The following is a 20,494-nucleotide window of genomic DNA, read 5'->3' as shown; positions in this document are numbered from 1 at the left end:
TCAAGCAGAGAAAACATCTAAGGAGATTGCTGAAACTACTAAAATCGGGTTAAGAACTGACCAGCGCATTATTAAAAAGTGGAAGGACAGTGGGGAAACATCATCTTCGAGGAAGGAATGTGGTCAGAAAAAAATCTTGAATGATCATGATCGGCGATTATATTGCAATGATGGAATGGCAGAAGGGAGAATCTTAGTAGCACTGAACCTGAATATGTTTGAACCTACCAATGACACTGATGCACCATGCACCAGATAAGCCTTGTTCACAGATTCTCACAGTATGGTAGGTTTATGTGTTCTCTGTCAGAATGAAAATGAAATGCAAACGCCTAGAGTCATCTAGGATGAAAAGCCGTGTGGTAAAATGACTCAGCCTAGCACCGATGCCTCCAGGTGTTCCTGTAGTTAATGTCAGTGTAGCCTGATCTAATGCCAGTTTTAATATGTTCAGAATTAATTAACAATTTTACAAGATGCAATTTATAACTGATGTTTCAGTTTGACAGCACAACTATGCATATGCATAGGCACATCCTAAAGACAGAAACTACACTGTACAATTGGTTATGGCTTTTGCTGACTAGATAGCTTTCACTTGTAAGCTAAGTGGCAAGCAGTGGAAGAAGATGAGAATACGGCAATGCCAAGCAGCAAGTGTGGGCAGGGGGGTGGCATTTTACATTGGAAAGGGAGAAATTCTGGAAAAATGAAACTGTATTCATAGGACACACTTTGCATATGTACATTGTGTAGGGATTTAGGGTCACTGGTAAGGGCATGAATTACATTTCAGTGTTGGGGTCAACAATAAACAGTATAATTTCTCAAAAGCAATTCCTGGGGGGGACGCCAAAGGTGCTACCAAAGTCCTGTTGTTTTAAATGAGTTCTGCCCACCTCTGTTCTCTGGGGTGCCTTCGCCTAATGACACCATTATGAATCATTTAAAAGCACTTCATAACTTTCTTATTAATTGCCTTTCATTACTGGGGTCTGTTTTTCTTTTCTCTGTCATTTTAACGGCTCTGGCTGGCTGACAAATAGAACACACACACACACACTGCCTATAACCTGCATCATAATTACAACACACACACACACACACACACACACACACACACACTGCCTATAACCTGTATCATAATTACAACACACACACACACACACACACACACACACACACACTGCCTGTAACCTGTATCATAATTACAACACACACACACACTGCCTGTAACCTGTATCATAATTACAACACACACACACACACACTGCCTGTAACCTGTATCATAATTACAACACACACACACACTGCCTGTAACCTGTATCATAATTACAACACACACACACACACACACACACACACACACACACACACACACACACACACACACACACACACACACAGCCTGTAACCTGTATCATAATTAGAACACACTCACACACTGCCTGTAACCTGTATCATAATTAGAACACACTCACACTCACACACACACACACACACACACACTGCCTGTAACCTGTATCACAATTACAACACACACACACACTGCCTGTAACCTGTATCATAATTACAACACACACACACACACTGCCTGTAACCTGTATCATAATTACAACACACACACACACACACACACACTGCCTGTAACCTGTATCATAATTACAACACACACACACACACACACACACACACTGCCTGTAACCTGTATCATAATTAGAACACACTCACACACTGCCCATAAACTGTATCATAATTAGAACACACTCACACACTGCCCATAAACTGTATCATAATTAGAACACACTCACACACTGCCCGTAAACTGTAATAATAATTATAATAATAATAATAATAATAAGTTTAATTTATATAGCACCCTTCATAGTCTCAATGTCGCTTTACAATGCCAAAAATGGAGAGAAAAAAGATATTAATTGACAAAAAAATCAACACATTAAATAACAAATATTAATAGGAAGAGAAGTTATGAGAAATGTTGAGAAAAGAGGTATGTTTTAAGTTGTCATTTGAAAAAGGAAAGTGAAGAGCAGAGATGGAGAGATTCAGGTAAAGTGTTCCATATTTTTGGGGTCATGACTAAAGGAGACGTGCCCTTCTGTTACCCCCAGGATTTCCACCCCTGGTCCCCAGGTCTTTCTCAGGTCTTTCTCAGCTCTTTCATGTTGGCATTACAGGGTTTACATCACCCTAAAATCACACGAGCCGGAATTGAGATGTTCGCACATGACCATGCCAGAGAGAAAAGAGACTCTTGTGAATCGCAGGTCATTCACCTTCCAGACAGAAACACACACGCACACACACCTGTATGAAAGGAAAGAAGAGGCCCACAGCGAAGTTTGCGAGCCAGTTAACACCTCCGGCAACCATAAATGCGGCAGGACGATATGACTGTTCAAACAGCTCCCCAGTCAGTATGAAGGGAATCCCACCTGAGAGAGAGAGAGAGAGAGAGAGAGAGAGAGAATGAGAGATGGAAAGGGAGATTTAATCATTTCTGGTAGAAACCTTGAAAGCTAACTTATGTGGCTAAGATCTTGAATGGCTACAGAAACACGACATATCCTGCTACACATCTACATAGATAGATAGATAGATACATACATACATACAGTAGCCATGTGTGTGTTATGCAGCACATTTCTATGAATTGGGCTCACACTGTTCCAGTCACGCAGAAGGGTTAGGGTTAGCTCAGAGACAAAGGCAGAAGCTCAGCATGAATGCACAAACTGATTGTGCAGCAAACAGCTGATTACAATTTTAAAAAGGATTTTTAATTTAAAAAAAGGATTTTTAAAAATATCAGTTTTTTTGCAGTAATTAAGGTTTATTCATCTAATATGCAATTTTATGTTTAATCGTGTTAGATGCATGCTATGGATAGTGTGACGGTGACAGTTTTAATCATTTGGCTCTGTATTCCAGTGACTATGACATTAAATAGCAGTCTCAGTCATAATTTAAGGTTGTTTACATCTATACACAGGAATCAGAGCCTTTCTTATACATAATTTCTCATTTTCATCTTGTAACTACAAATCTTTATTGTAGTAAATCCTTAGCTTTCAAAGCTGCCTGAAGTCTCCTGTCTGTAGATATTCCCAGAGTCCTGAGGTCTACTGTCTGTAGATATACCCAGAGTCCTGTGAGGTCTCCTGTCTGTAGATATACAGAGTCCTTTGAGGTCTCCTGTCTGTAGATATCCCCAGAGGCCTGAAGTCTCCTGTCTGTAGATATCCCAGGAGTCCTGAGGTCTACTGTCTGTAGATATCCCCAGAGACCTGAGGTCTACTGTCTGTAGATATCCCCAGACACCTGAGGTCTACTGTCTGTAGATATCCCCAGAGACCAGAAGTCTCCGGTCTATAGATATCCCACGGGTGTCAAGAGGTCTCCTGTCTGTTGATATCCCCAGAGTCCTGAGGTCTACTGTCTGTAGATATCCCCAGAGTCCTGAGGCTTCCTGTCTGTAGATTGTCTTTATTAGAACCGTCCCAAAGGCTTAGAAATGGCCTTCAAATCCCTTAGCAAAAAGCTCCTGTCTTGGGTAAAACTCTTCAAGGCAATGCCTGACTCCAGTTCCACTGTTGGGGTCTTATTGCTAATATTCATATTCCATATGCGTTTTCTTTCAGTAAATGACTGACTGAGTTTGGATGTGGAGGCTGTGGTGGGTGTTGGTGTGTAGGATGTGGCTGGGAGTGTGGTCTCTTCATGCACTCTTCAGATCCAGAAATCAGTATAAACCACCTTATTTACTGACAGATGTGTCTTTGTGTTATGAGAAGAATGACAGCTAGAACTCACATCTCTTAAAAATCCTGTTAAAAGAACTAAAACCCAACTCTCTTCACGACATCTTCCCGTAGTTTCTTTCATATTCCGGGGAGATCAGCGGCATTACTCCAGAGGAGTCTACAGTCTCAAAAATATTCTAGGCCACCCCTTTAAGCTGTGCATTCTATCCAGCCATGCTTAGCTACCCACAGTGCGATCATCTTAGAAAGGAGACAAGCCAGCTCTTCTAGCCCCCTGACGAGCACAACCTTCTGTTCCAGGTCTGTTCCAGGTCTGTTCGGAGCAGCGCTGACAGGCACGCAGCAAGTCTACGACAGCCCCGAGTGCGCATTTACTCCTGGTGATAGCTGGAGCGCTCCACTGCCTTCTGTGGTGCTCTCAAAACCAGCCCTGACACATGGGTACCTCTCCTGGAGCTTCTGTGAGAAGTGTGAGGTTGTGTGTATGTGTGTGTGTGTGTGTGTGTGTGTGTGTGTGTGTGTGTGTGTGCGCGTGTGTGTACAATTAAATATACTTTTTACAGAGTTTTAGCATAAAGTTACAGCCATGTTCTAACAGATAGCAGATTGTCTATTGAGTCTGAATTTCTCTGGAATCAATATTGAATAAACTACACAAAACAATACTGTTATCATAAAGATGCATACACACATACACACAGCTCTACAGATCGACACATACACACACACGCATGCACGCACACACACACAAATTGCCCTACAGATCTACACTCACACACATATTCACAGACATATGCACAGCCTTACAGATGCACACATATACAGTCATGTGAAAAACAAACATCCTCTGAATTCTGTGCTTGTGTTTGTCTCGTTGGATTATCATCTGGTTGGTTAAGGTAGGCTCTGAGTTCACTTACTTTTGTCTTAGATTCTGTGAAATTCAAGGCTTGTTGTCTAAACCTAGTTGTTAGTTGCTTGGTAGCGGTAATCAACATCTGGAGGAGATTTGGTGGTATTCTCAATGAGTTCATCTACATCTCAGCTACAGGACTTCACAAACTCAGCTAAGTATCTTCTCATATTATCTCAATCCTTTATCTCATACATCCACAAATCAATCTGAATCAGCATCTGAAATGTATTTCACAATTCCTGTCCACATATCCCACAGATCTCCTCGACACAATCATAGATGTCACAATCTCAGCAACCTCACTGACTCACAAAGCTTCACACCATCACATATCGTGGTGGCAGGAGGGCTCTGGAACTGCCAATCTGCTGTCCAGAAGGCTGACTTCATCTCAGCATTGGCATTCCTCCACTTCCTCCACTTCCTGGCTCTAACAGAAACATGGCTCACCCCTGAGAACTTGGCGACTCCGGCTGCCCTAGCCTCTGCCTTTTCATTTCCCCATTCTCCGAGGTGTCTTGGCACAGGTTTACTAATGTCTCTAGAGTGGTGTTTCACTCCACTTTCCTTCTCTACATTTTTCCATCTCCTCTTTTGAATTTCATGCCATTACAGTGTCTTTCCCCACCAAACTTCTTATCATTGTCATCTACTGCCCTCCAGGTTCCCTAGATTACCTTATTGATGAGCTCGACATCTTTCTGAGTCAATTCCCCATTGAAGGAAATCCACTCATTCTCCTTGGTGACTTCAACCTTCCATCAGACAAGCTGCATTCCTCCCACATCCTTCTGCTGTTGACAGCATTTGACTTCACCCTCAACCACTCTCCCCTGACTCACATAGCAGGCAATGTTCTGGACCTGATCTTCACCCATACCACCACAACATCGGACATCGCAGTCACCCCCTTCATCTCTCGGACCATCACTTTTTATCCTTCTCTCTCTCCCTTCCTTCTCTTTCCATCCAGTCCTCTCCAACATGTTCCTCCTTCATCCGTAGCAATCTGCACTCCATAACTCCCTCTTCACTTACTTCTACTAGTTTGTCCAACCTTCCTCACCCTGACTTTCTATCTTCTCTCTCTTTGGATACAGTTACAAATACTTTCATTTCTACACTCTCCTCATCAATGTATCTTCTGTGCCTCTCTCCTCTAGACCTGCTAAGTCCTCCCCACCTGCCCCCTGGCTAACAAACACTTCGCTGCCACAGGAGAGAACTAAGGTCTGCAGAGAGGCAGTGGACGAAATCTCGTGTAGATTCAGACCTTAGCTCACACAAGTCTCTTCTTTCCAAGTTCTCACTGGAAGTAACATCTGCAAAGTCATCCTACTACAGAGAGAAATTTGAATCATCATCATCTAATCCATGCAAGCTCTTCACTATTTTTTCTTCTCCCTTAATCCTCCCCCTCCTTCCTCATCTCTTACTCCAGAGGATTTTATCACCTTCTTTGAGGAGAAGGTTGCAGCAATCCACCAGCCCATTTCCTCTGTTCCCACCCCTCCAACCAACATGCATTCCCCAACATCCAACTCTCTGACTTCTTTTTCTCCTCTCTCCTCAGATGAAATTCTTCAACTCCTGACTTCCAGCAATCCGACTACATGTCCGCTGGATCCAGTTCCTTCTGCTCTGTTCCAGACAATCACAAGAGATTTGCTTCCTTTCATCTCTGTCATCATCAGCAACTTCTTATCTTCTGGATAAGTGCCTACTGCATTCAAAACCGCCAGGGTGGTATCAATCCTCAAGAAGGCCACACTTGACAGCTCCAGCATTACCAACTACAGACAGGTATCACTTCTCTCTTTCCTCTCAAAAGCCCTTGAACGAGCAGTTTATAATCAATTGTCTCTTTTTCTCACCCAGAACCAGCTGCATGATCCCAATCAGTCTGGCGACATACCGGCACATTCTACAGAAACGGCCCTCATAGTGATGACTGAGAAACTTCATGCTGCTACAGCTGCCAAACAGTCATCTGTTTTGATTCTTCTAGACCTTTCAGCAGCCTTTGACACAGTGAACCACAACATTCTTCTCTCTGTTCTTTCCAGGCTTGGTGTGACTGGCTCTGCTTGGAGATGGTTTCAGTCCTATCTGGATGGACAGTCCTATCAGGTGACATGGAGAGGATCCACATCCAAACCGTGTAGACTCTCCACTGGTGTTCCACAAGGCTCAGTATTGGGCCCCCTTCTCTTCTCTTGGTATACCCACTCTCTTGGTGATGTAATATCTTCTCATGGTTTCTCCTACCACTGCTATGCCAATGACACTCAATTATTTCTTTCTTTTCCACCCTCTGACACGCAGGTCTTCAGACGTATCTCGGCATGCTTGACTGACATCGCGTCATAGATGACAGCCCACCACTTGAAGGTCAACCCCAGTAAAACTGAGCTTCTGTTCATCCCAGGTACTCCCAACCCTTACCATGACCTTACTGTTTCCTTTGAGAACCCCCTGGTATCACTATCCGAAGCTGCCCGTAGCCTGGGCGTAACTTTGGACAACCAGTTGTTGTTCTCAACTCATATTTCTAATCTAACCCGGTCTTGCAGATTCCAGGATTCGACCCCCTTTTTCACAGGAAGCTACCCAGGTGCTTGTGCAGTCTCTTGTGATCTCAAAGCTAGACTACTGCAACTCGCTACTTGCTGGTCTTCCTCTAAGACCCATCAAACCTCTACAGCTTGTCCAGAATGCAGCAGCACGACTGGTCTTCAATCTTCCGAAGTTCACACATGTTACTCCACTGCTGCGCTCCCTTCATTGGCTCCCTGTAGCTGCACGCATCAGATTTAAAACCTTGATGCTTGCCTACAAATCCAAAAATGGACCAGCCCCTTCATACATGAGGTCAATGGTCAAAGCCCGATCTGTACCTCGAGTACTTCGAACCTCAAGTATGGCTCGGCTTGAAATACCTTGCTTCAGGTTTCATGGACAACAAGCATCGAGACTATTTTCTGTCCTGGCTCCAAGATGGTGGAATGAACTCCCGCCTGCTGTCCGGACAGCAAAGTCCCTTGAAGTCTTCAAATGCAGACTGAAGACCCATCTATTTGCAGAATATTTAAAGGACAACTGACACTGCTCCCTTATTGACTGACTAATTTAGTACTTATTGTAGGGCACTGTTTATGTTTTTTAACAAACTCTAGCACTTATTGTTTTTAGCACTTAGGTAGACCTTATGTATTTTGCAGTTCTAGGCATCAGCATTCATCCCTGTATTCTACAGTATTCTAGTGCATTGGTATGTTTAATTTTAACCTACTATACTGTACTTGGATATATGACAAATGACAAAGCACTTTGTAAGTCGCTCTGGATAAGAGCATCTGCTAAATGTCGTAAATGTAAATGTTTTATGCATCAGGATATAAAACTCTGGATCCTTATCAGGTCTTAAAATTATGTAAATACAACCTCAGATGTCCATAACTACCAACACGACACGATAAACACAACAGCTGAAACATATCTGTAATTACCAACACAATGATAAAATATAACAGCTAAAGTACAGATGAGCATGTCTGTAATTACCAACACAAGACCATAAACACACCAGCTAAAGTACAGGTGAACATGTCTGTAATTACCAACACAAGTCGATAAATACAACAGCTAAATTACAGGTGAACATGTCTGTAATTACCAACACAAGACAATAAATATAACAGCTAAAGTACATATGAACATGTCTATTTACCAACACGAGACCATAAACACACCAGTTAAAGTACAGATGAACATGTCTGTAATTACCAACACATGACAATAAATATAACCGCTAAAGTACAGATGAACATGTCTATTTACCAACACGAGACCATAAACACACCAGCTAAAGTACAGATGAACATGTCTGTAATTACCAACACAAGACCATAAACATACCAGCTAAAGTACAGATGAACATGTCTATTTACCAACACAAGACCATAAACACACCAGCTAAAGTACAGATGAGCGTGTCTGTAATTAACACCTGACCTTAAACGCTCTGCTAGACTTCACATCAGGGGCAATCTCGATTCTGTACTGGAGTTAAAGGGACAGGCGGTAATTCGGAAGCGCGATCTGCCTGCAGTGGAGCCATGCTGACAGCACGTCCGTGTCCACATCTGAATGTGGACGGCCACTGCATAATTAGTATGTCTGGTTAATGTAGCATAAAATGGAGCAACAAGCCCATTTCATCAGCCTGTTACACACCTTACACATCCTCATCCTATTCTCCTAACAGTGTCATTAGTTAGCATCTGTGATTAGTAACTGTTTTTAGCGCCTAGAAATCAATCTGGCCACAGATTGATATTTGGAGAGCTATATCTGACCTTTGTGTTATGAAAAGTGCACTGAAAAGCAAACAAAATAGTCTGGTTACAATTGTAAATGTGAGTGGTAGAAGGAAAATGTCTAGTACATCATTAGTTTTAAATGAATCTTTGCAAAGTAGTTACTTACTTTAGTCAATACGAACACACTTCCAGACACTCAAACAGAGGACCAATGAGTCTCAATAAAAGGAATGTTGCTAGGTAAGCTGCGTCCTTACCAGTATTCCCATCAGCCGCAGTATGCAAAGGACTCTTCTTCTGCATCTGCCACCAAATAATACAGTCCATCAGGAACTTTTCGAAAGTGGACGTAGCTAGTGGAGACTCATTACTTGGAGCGAACTGGACCAGAGTTGAGAGGCAGGAGTTTACCCATTACACTGACATCTGAACTTGAATCCTGAATACCTTGTTCTAGTCTTAAAGAATCAGAAATATTTTAGTTTTAAGAGTCAGAAATATTAAGAAAACACCACTTTTCCTATACTACAGGATATCATGGTAACTGTCAGTGTCTTAAGCACATGTGAATCAGAAAGGTGCAAGCTACTGTAACCACTGGGTTCTTCTTGACTCCCAGTACGTGTCATCCCCTGGTGCTCACCAGGGGTCCAGGATGATGCTGGGACCAGCTTGCAATTGGCATGCTTGCCAATGTTTATCATGTGTAACAGGAATTTTACTGGGGGCTGTGTATAGATCCATTCAGTGCTCGGAAATTGTGCATTTACCCTGGACACGGTTTGGGGTTCAGGGTTCTAATGTCTGTTGGGCCACAGAGGCAATGTCAGCTAATGATTTATGGTTTCAAGCATTCCATAAACACTCAACCCCAGTTCCAATACTGGAAAAGAAAGCTCCTCCAACAGTACACTTTACAGTGTCATATCCAGGAGTGTACACAACAGTTCACTTCACACAGTGTCATACACAGGAGTGTACACAACAGTACACTTCACACAGTGTCATATCCAGGAGCTTATCCAACAGTTCACTACACAGTGTCATATCCAGATATATGTATTCCGAAATTTCCTCACACCATGCCTACCAAAGTCATGGAGGTAAATAGAGAAATATTTGTAAAATTATGTAAAAGTTATGAACTCAGACTACATACTATCACACAGGGTTAAACAGTCATGGTGTGATTTAAGCGCAGTCTTTTAAAACTAAAGTCTAACTAACAAAACTATCCTGACTTGCCAAAATCTTCAATTAATCACTCCTATAACTTAACCTCAATATTATGATGTTGTTTTCCCTGCAAGTTGTAGCTCAGTAGATAGCACACATTCTATAAATGTTTCTAACCATTAGTACAAAAGATACAAATAAACAAAACCAAAACTCCAATTGGCTACTTAACACAGTTGGCCACACCAACATCCGTTATCACTTGAATCATCAAACAGAGCCCAGCCTGATGTGGGCACTTTCGCCAACTTTCTGTTTGATCAATTTTAACAGGATTTTCAATATTAAATTACACTTTCTTTTTTTCTTTTTTTAATAATGTATTTTGGATCCATTTGCATTGGTGCAATGACTCTGGATTGATGAAACTATCCTGAGTATGGATTTGACTCTAATAAATCTCGCTCCCATCAGCATTTACAGCTACCATTTAATTGCTCCATGTTACACTTAGTGGTGCTACGATTAGTTTTAACCAGGGTCTAAAAAGCTGAATCATTGTGACATCTGAGCATACACCCAGGTTAGCCTTGGTGTCCTACAAGGGTCTGTTCTAGGGCCCCTGTTTATATGCCATCTCTGGGTGAAATTGTTTGTAAACGCTGTGCTGCTTTTCCACCTGATATGCCAATAACACAATTATATGTCTCAGCCAATCCAGAGGACAAATGTCATCTTAATGATATTGTGGAATTTGTAAAGGACCTCAGACACTGGATGCTGATAAACCTTCTGTCACTTAGTCCTTCCACAACAGAAATGCTGTTATCAGGCCATGAGTATGCTCTCTCATTACATAATTAACCTCGAAAGTCTCACAATTACACCAACTTTAACGTTTAAAGATCTTGGATCCCAGTCTCTCGTTCAAAGCTTATGTAAATAACATTTCTAGGACCACCTTTCTCCGCCTCAGGAACATTGCAAATTTAGGAGCATACTCTCTTCAGTTGATACAGAAAAGACAATCCATGCATTTATCACTTCAAGACTGGACCACTGTGATGCCTTACTATCTGTCTGTACCACTAAGTGCCTAAAAAGGTTAGTGCCAAACAGCTTAGCTCAAAACACCAGCCAGAGTTCTTACTAGAAGTAGAACATTTGATCATATTACATAAAATTTAGTAATGACCTGCAAAGCACTGAATAGTTTTGCCACACAGTCCCTCAGTGAACTCCGGGGGCTCTAATGTCGTGTCTGCCCTGACTAAAGCTGCCTAACACCATATTTCACTCATTTCTGAGGGTAAACATGCATTTATCACCATTTACTGGTGGGTAGAAAGAAATGTGGTGAAACACCATAGTTTAAATCTGCTGGTACTGCAGTAGTTTAAATCTGCTGGTACTGCAGTAGTTTAAATCCGCTGGTACTGCAGTAGTTTAATTCCGCTGGTACTGCAGTAGTTTAGAACCCATTCTGGATTAAACCAGCATTTGCACTACTGGCTCCTCTGACCTGATCTAATGCAAACTCCAGCACAGAAATTTACATAATCTAAATATTTCATCATATCAGTTATGAAATATTTATTTTATTCTCATAAAATAATAATACTTTTTGGGGTTCCATATACTGTGGCATGGTGACTCTGTACTTCCCTTATACGTATGTGTGTTTCCTCATCTATGGAATTTTGGTTTGAGCTGCTGTCCCTGCACATTCATTGCCATGACAACACTGTCAAAAGATGGCTCACTCTTGGCTTTTAAAGGGAATGACAGCAGTTAATCTGATTGGCTAATGGCACATTTAAATCACACCTGTTCATGTATTCAAACCCTAACCTTTTTTGTAATCTGATCTGTGATGGATTAATGTGTTTGCGCTGGTGATCAAAACTGCAAGCAACATTTCTGCCATGCCCACACATGCCTGGGCCACGCCCACACGCACCTGGGCCACGGTCTTATATTTTATTTCTGCTCTTGTTCTGGGTACACAAAAATAGAAGCCTTTGTCAATTACGACCCGCCATGTCTGCTAAGATTAAAATTTCTTAGAATCTCGGATAAAAACAATCTACCGCAGGGGGCAAAGCCTTCTCCTATAAAGCTCCCATACTGTGGAATAACCTTCTTTTAAATGTTCGAGACTTAACACAGTCTCAATATTTAAGACTAAAAACATACAGAGAAACAGACCACACCCTCACGCTCACAGAAACAGACCACACCATAATGCTCACAGTCAGATTCACATGCCAGGAGCACGCAGATGTTTCCTCTGCATCACTGTGGTGGTAAGATTATGAGGCTAGCGTTTGTAGCATTTGTAGTTTTTGGCTCCGAATAATATGAATAAGAACATCAATTACATAACATAACTGACAGAAATATGAATCCATATTGGAGTTACCTACTTTAATCCGGCAGGTTTATAAAAGTCATTCTTATCACCATAAACAGCCTACACTAACTTCCACTCTCCAATCAGTTTCACATATCAAGGTGTACCAAAGTCCTGCATGCCTCAGCTTTAACCTGCCGGAATGCTGGGCACAATTTTCAGTTCATCACTGATAAGCACTTGTAATGTACTGGCACATTAAAAATTTCAAACCAGCAAATATCTCCTCGCTGTTTAGTGATTGGAATTTTAGGGCTCAAGTATGTTATTTTAATAACCACACACACACACACACACACACACACACACACACACACACACACACACACACACATGCACACACACACACCACACACACACACACACACACACATTTAATGTATCGAGCCACAGATGCAAATCTTCCTGTTCAAAGCAAAGAATGAGAGGATGTGACCGACATAAACACCATTGGTGGTTAGTTCATGAATCCTGGGAGAGAGATGTGTGTGTGTGTGTGTGTGTGTGTGTGTGTGTGTGTGTGTGCGCGTGTGTGTGTGTGTGTGTGTGTGTGTGTGTGTGTGCGCATGTGTGTGTGGTGTGTGTGTGTGTGTGCGTGCGTGTGTGTGGTGTGTGTGTGTGTGTGCGTGTGTGTGTGTGTGTGCGCGTGTGTGTGTGTGCGCGTGTGTGTGTGTGTGCGTGTGTGTGTGTGTGTATGTGTGTGTGTAAAATAAATAAATAAATATATATATATATATATATATATATAATATACATATAAGCTCAAATCTAAAATAAAGCAGTAAATGAATAAAGAACTTCAGCAGTAGAAATTCAAGCAGGGGGAGAGATAGAGAGAGAGACAGAGCAGGGGGAGAGATAGAGAGAGAGACAGAGCAGGGGGAGAGAGAGAGATAGAGAGAGACAGAGCAGGGGGAGGAGTCCAAGACAGCCGCATTCCAGTAAGGTGCAGGATGAGTCATCCTCTTAGCTCTAGGACCATTAGTACATACACACCGTACAGTACACCACCACCTCTATCAATACTGCCCTCACACACAGCCTACAGTACAACACTACCTCCATCAATACTGCCCTCACACACAGCCTACAGTACACCACCACCTCTATCAATACTGCCCTCACACACAGCCGACAGTACAACACTACCTCTATTAATACTGCCCTCACACACAGCCTACAGTACAACACTACCTCTATCAATACTGTCCCCACATACACCCTACACATCCAACACTACCTCTATCAATACTGCCCTCACACACAGCCTACAGTACAACACTACCTCCATCAATACTGCCCTCACACACAGCCTACAGTACACCACCACCTCTATCAATACTGCCCTCACACACAGCCTACAGTACAACACTACCTCTATCAATACTGCCCTCACACACAGCCTACAGTACAACACTACCTCTATCAATACTGCCCTCACACACAGCCTGCAGTACAACACTACCTCCATCAATACTGCCCTCACACACAGCCTACAGTACAACACTACCTCTATCAATACTGTCCCCACATACACCCTACACATCCAACACTACCTCTATTAATACTGCCCCCACACACACCCTACACATCCAACACTACCTCTATCAATACTGCCCCCACACACAGCCTACAGTACAACACTACCTCCATCAATACTGCCCTCACACAGCCTACAGTACAACACTACCTCTATCAATACCGCCCTCACACACAGCCTGCAGTACAACACTACCTCTATCAATACTGCCCTCACACACAGCCTACAGTACAACACTACCTCCATCAATACTGCCCCCACACACACCCTACACATCCAACACTACCTCTATCAATACTGCCCCCACACACACCCTACACATCCAACAGGGAAGTTCACGAAACTGTATTAAACACAAAGATATACAGAGACACGGAGACGTGTGCGTACGCATGTGTGCACTTGTATGTATGTTTGTGTGAGTGGGGCGCATATGAGTAAGGGCTCTAATTTCATGGCTGAACTGAAATTCAGATGAAATCCATCTAACACCACATTTTAATTTGTAGGATTTGTTTGTGCATTAATCACCATTTGTTAATTTGGTGGACAGAATTGAACGCACCTGTGACAAGGTGGCTGCACTGGTGCAACTGGTGCTGTGACAATTTTAAAATCCACCAAAGCAGCAGGAGCAGTAGGAGGAGCAGTAGGAGGAGCAGTACTTTTGAACCCATTTTGCTTAAAACAGCACTTGAGATATGATCTCATCTAACCTGCTCTTATAACAAGTGCAGGTGTTGTTTGTAATCCTGTCAGAATTGAAGTGAGGACATCACCCTACTAAAATATATCTCCTGATTACTAACTAAATACAGTTGATTTATTTGTTTTTGTAAGGAAAAACAATTCTATTCTATTACATGTGAATTAGAGAGTTGGCATGTCAATAAACATAGAAAATGATATAATTAAATAGTTGGATACCTGCTGATCATGTGATTGGTCTAACCACACCTGCTGACCATGCAACCAGTCTAACCACACCTCTTTTTGTAACTGCACCAGATTAGTGCATGTGTGCCAGTCATGAAAACATGAATGGTCACATGTGCCTTATTTCTGTACATTCACACACATGCAAGTATCACTTCCACACGTGCCTGGGCCAGGCCCACAGGTTTTTGGTGTTATGCCTCATTTCTGTGCTTGCGCTGTGTACCTGGCCCTGAGCAGAATGATGCAATCACAGCCAATATGGAGATGAAACTCAGGTATGGCATCCATGAACAAGTGTCCTACAGAGAGAGAGAGATACACACACAAAGAGAGAGAGAGAGAGAGAGAGAGAGAGACACACACACACATACACACACACGGAGAGAGAGGGAGTGAGTAAATTAAACCTCATGGTAGTAAAATGATTCGTGTGAGCATGTATGCATATGTGTGTATGTGTAGGTGTATGTGGATGAATATGCAGATAGAGAGAGCGGCCCTGGGCTGAGGGTTGTGTCGAGGGCTGTGAGAAGGGCTGTGTCAGACAGCTGTGTCTGATGGCTGTGTCTGACGGCTGTGTCTGACGGCTGTGTCTGATGGCTGTGTCTGACGGCTGTGTCTGATGGCTGTGTCTGACGACTGTGAGAAGGGCTGTGTCAGACAGCTGTGTCTGACGACTGTGAGAAGGGTTGTGTCTGACGGCTGTGTCTGATGGCTGTGTCTGACAGCTGTGTCTGACGGCTGTGTCTGACAACTGTGAGAAGGGCTGTGTCAGACAGCTGTGTCTGATGGCTGTGTGAAGGGCTGTGCCAGACAGCTGTGAGAAGGGCTGTGTAAGACAGCTGTACGCAGCACGAATGCAAGCAGGACACTCTGGAGAGCCTATAACAACAACAACTAACTGCAGGTCACACTAAACATCTGGAGAGCCTATAACAACAACAACTAATAGCAGGGCACACTAAACATCTGGAGAGCCTATAACAACAACAGTGAATACTAATAAAAGGTAGTCGTAAAAGATAGGCTGGGCTGTAGAGTCCTTTAGCGACAGCGTTTTAATGTAACATGCAGTTGCATCTGCATGAACCCATGATGGTCACAGCCATGAGGAACATGGTCACCTCCACGTTGCAGATGAGCCAAAACAACCTCTCCATGGTCACCTCCAAACTGCAGATTAGCTGATGGCCATGTACATGACGTACTTGATTTGGAAACTTAAACAGTCTGTCTGCATGGACTTACTGATTATGCAGACAGACTTGGGCGAAAACATGAGGTCAGAAGTGGAAGTTTACTGAGGCTAGTTTGTATCCTGCTTTCCCAAATGGCTTATACCCTAAAGAGTATCTTTCTGCAGATGTATGATCAGCAGTTAAACACATACATAATGGCTCAACAGTATTTATATCTAAATTATCTCCACAATATTTCATATGGATGCTTATATAAGAGACAACTAACCATGCTCATTAAATGTAATGAGGCACCTTTTCCACTTCTGTTGTGGGAGTTGGGGACTAATTGCTATTCAGCTCCTGGAAATGTCCATTAAAAAAAAACTGTTCTTTGATTTGTTTAGCTCTAAATGAGCATTGCTGATTAACCACTAAATGAAGTGCATAGTGCAGGCCTACTTGGATCTGTTACTGGAAGGCTGAGAGACCCTTAAAAGGGAAGTCCACTGTGTCAGGGGAAAACACAGCCTCAGCAGCACACACATTCAGACCATTCCTGTTCTGCTAATGAGCACTGACCTTATGGTTTTAATAAATCAAACCTGGGTAGTGGAGTGTGTGTGTGTGTGTGTGTGTGTGTGTGTGTTAAATAGGCCATTTTTAATTAGCATGCTGCCAGAGTGCTAATGCAGATTTAGATGAAACAGCACACAACACTGACATCCATGACACATACAGAACACAATACGGACAACTCCATCACACAGAACCACCACCACCAACACCAAAGAGGTATAGAGTACCACTGCTGACTGCCACGCCACCAAAAAGGAATGCAGGCTAAGGTATTGTCAGGCAGCCCAACCCTAGACAGGAGCAAGTGAGGGCTAAGGGCCTCACTCGGATGCCCAACAGTAGCAACCCAGCAGCACCAGGGCTTGAACCAGCAACTTCCCAACAAGCCAAGCACCCTAACCACCAAGCCACCACTGCCCCGACATCACACAGCACACAACATTGACACATCCATCACACATCACACGACACTGATACATCCATAACACACCACATGACACGGACACATCCATGACACTGACACATTCATCACACGACACTGACACACCCATCACACAGCACACGACACTGACACACCCATCACACGACACTGATACACCCATCACACGACACTAATACATCCATCACACATCACACGACACTGATACATCCATCACACATCACTGACACATCCATCACATGACACTGATACACCAATCACACAGCACTCGACACTGACACATCCATCACACAGCACACGACACTGACACACCCATCACACGACACTGATACATCCATCACACATCACACAGCACACAACATTGACACATCCATCACACATCACACAGCACACAACATTGACACATCCATCACACATCACACGACACTGATACATCCATCACACACCACACAGCACACAACATTGACACATCCATCACACATCACACAGCACACAACATTGACACATCCATCACACATCACACAGCACACAACATTGACACATCCATCACACAGCACAGAACATTGATACATCCATCACACACCACACAGCACACAACATTGACACATCCATCACACATCACACGACACTGATACATCCATAACACACCACATGACACGGACACATCCATGACACTGACAATTCATCACACGACACTGACACACCCATCACACAGCACTGACACACCCATCACACGACACTGATACACCCATCACACGACACTGATACATCCATCACACATCACTGACACATCCATCACATGACACTGATACACCAATCACACAGCACTCGACACTGATACATCCATCACACATCACACAGCACACAACATTGACACATCCATCACACATCACACAGCACACAACATTGACACATCCATCACACAGCACACAACATTGACACATCCATCACACATCACACAGCACACAACATTGACACATCCATCACACATCACACGACACTGATACATCCATAACACACCACATGACACGGACACATCCATGACACTGACACATTCATCACACGACACTGACACACCCATCACACAGCACACGACACTGACACACCCATCACACGACACTGATACACCCATCACACGACACTAATACATCCATCACACATCACACGACACTGATACATCCATCACACATCACTGACACATCCATCACATGACACTGATACACCAATCACACAGCACTCGACACTGACACATCCATCACACAGCACACGACACTGACACACCCATCACACGACACTGATACATCCATCACACAGCACACAACATTGACACATCCATCACACATCACACAGCACACAACATTGACACATCCATCACACATCACACGACACTGATACATCCATAACACACCACATGACACGGACACATCCATGACACTGACACATTCATCACACGACACTGACACACCCATCACACAGCACACGACACTGACACACCCATCACACGACACTGATACACCCATCACACGACACTAATACATCCATCACACATCACACGACACTGATACATCCATCACACATCACTGACACATCCATCACATGACACTGATACACTAATCACACAGCACTCGACACTGACACATCCATCACACAGCACACGACACTGACACACCCATCACACGACACTGATACATCCATCACACATCACACAGCACACAACATTGACACATCCATCACACATCACACAGCACACAACATTGACACATCCATCACACATCACACGACACTGATACATCCATCACACATCACACAGCACACAACATTGACACATCCATCACACATCACACAGCACACAACATTGACACATCCATCACACAGCACAGAACATTGATACATCCATCACACACCACACAGCACACAACATTGACACATCCATCACACATCACACGACACTGATACATCCATAACACACCACATGACACGGACACATCCATGACACTGACAATTCATCACACGACACTGACACACCCATCACACAGCACTGACACACCCATCACACGACACTGATACACCCATCACACGACACTGATACATCCATCACACATCACTGACACATCCATCACATGACACTGATACACCAATCACACAGCACTCGACACTGACACATCCATCACACATCACACAGCACTGATACATCCATCACACGAAACTGACACATCCATCACACATCACACGACACTGATACATCCATCACACATCACACAGCACACAACATTGACACATCCATCACACATCACACAGCACACAACATTGACACATCCATCACACATCACACGACACTGATACAGCCATCACACACCACACAGCACACAACATTGACACATCCATCACACATCACACAGCACACAACATTGACACATCCATCACACATCACACAACATTGATACATCCATCACACACCACACAGCACACAACATTGACACATCCATCACACATCACACAGCACACGACACTGATACATCAATCACACAGCACATGACGCATCCATCTCACAACACTGACACATCCATGACACATCACACGACATGGACACATCTATCACACAGCACACGACATGGACACATCTATCACACAGCACACGACACTGACACATCTATCACACAGCACACGATACTGACACATCTATCACACAGCACACGACACTGACACATCCATCACACAGCACACGACACTGACACATCTATCACACAGCACACGGCACTGACACATCTATCACACAGCACACGACATGGACACATCTATCACACAGCACACGACACTGACACATCTATCACACATCACACGACATGGACACATCTATCACACAGCACACGACACTGACACATCTATTATACAGCACACGACACTGACATATCTATTACACAGCACACGACACGGACACATCTATCACACAGCACACGACACTGACACATCTATCACACAGCACACGACACTGACACATCTATCACACAGCACACGACATGGACACATCTATCACACATCACACGATATGGACACATCTATCACACATCACACGACATGGACACATCTATCACACAGCACATGACACTGACACATCTATCACACAGCACACGACACTGACACATCTATCACACAGCACACGACACTGACACATCTATTACACAGCACACGACATGGACACGTCTATCA

The 20,494-nt window shown here is 43.4% G+C and overlaps 1 protein-coding gene across 8 annotated transcripts in view; it reads right to left on the bottom strand.

The window, feature by feature from the left end:
* Window positions 1-20,494, bottom strand: part of slc2a9l2 (solute carrier family 2 member 9, like 2) — a 100,116-nt gene that overhangs the window by 7,877 nt on the left and 71,745 nt on the right. For all 8 annotated transcript variants that reach the window (XM_081710177.1, XM_081710175.1, XM_081710174.1 and 5 more), the window contains 2 exons: window positions 15,315-15,390; window positions 2,329-2,456 (listed from right to left, as the gene is read on the bottom strand). In XM_081710177.1, the coding sequence (XP_081566303.1) occupies window positions 2,329-2,456; window positions 15,315-15,390 (204 nt within the window). The remainder of the gene's footprint in view (window positions 1-2,328; window positions 2,457-15,314; window positions 15,391-20,494) is intronic.

This window comes from Electrophorus electricus, chromosome 3, assembly GCF_041902795.1.
Source record: "Electrophorus electricus isolate QZ-2024a chromosome 3, ASM4190279v1, whole genome shotgun sequence".
In the NCBI taxonomy this organism is placed as follows: domain Eukaryota; kingdom Metazoa; phylum Chordata; class Actinopteri; order Gymnotiformes; family Gymnotidae; genus Electrophorus; species Electrophorus electricus.
This window is presented reverse-complemented; position numbering and strand designations above follow the sequence as displayed.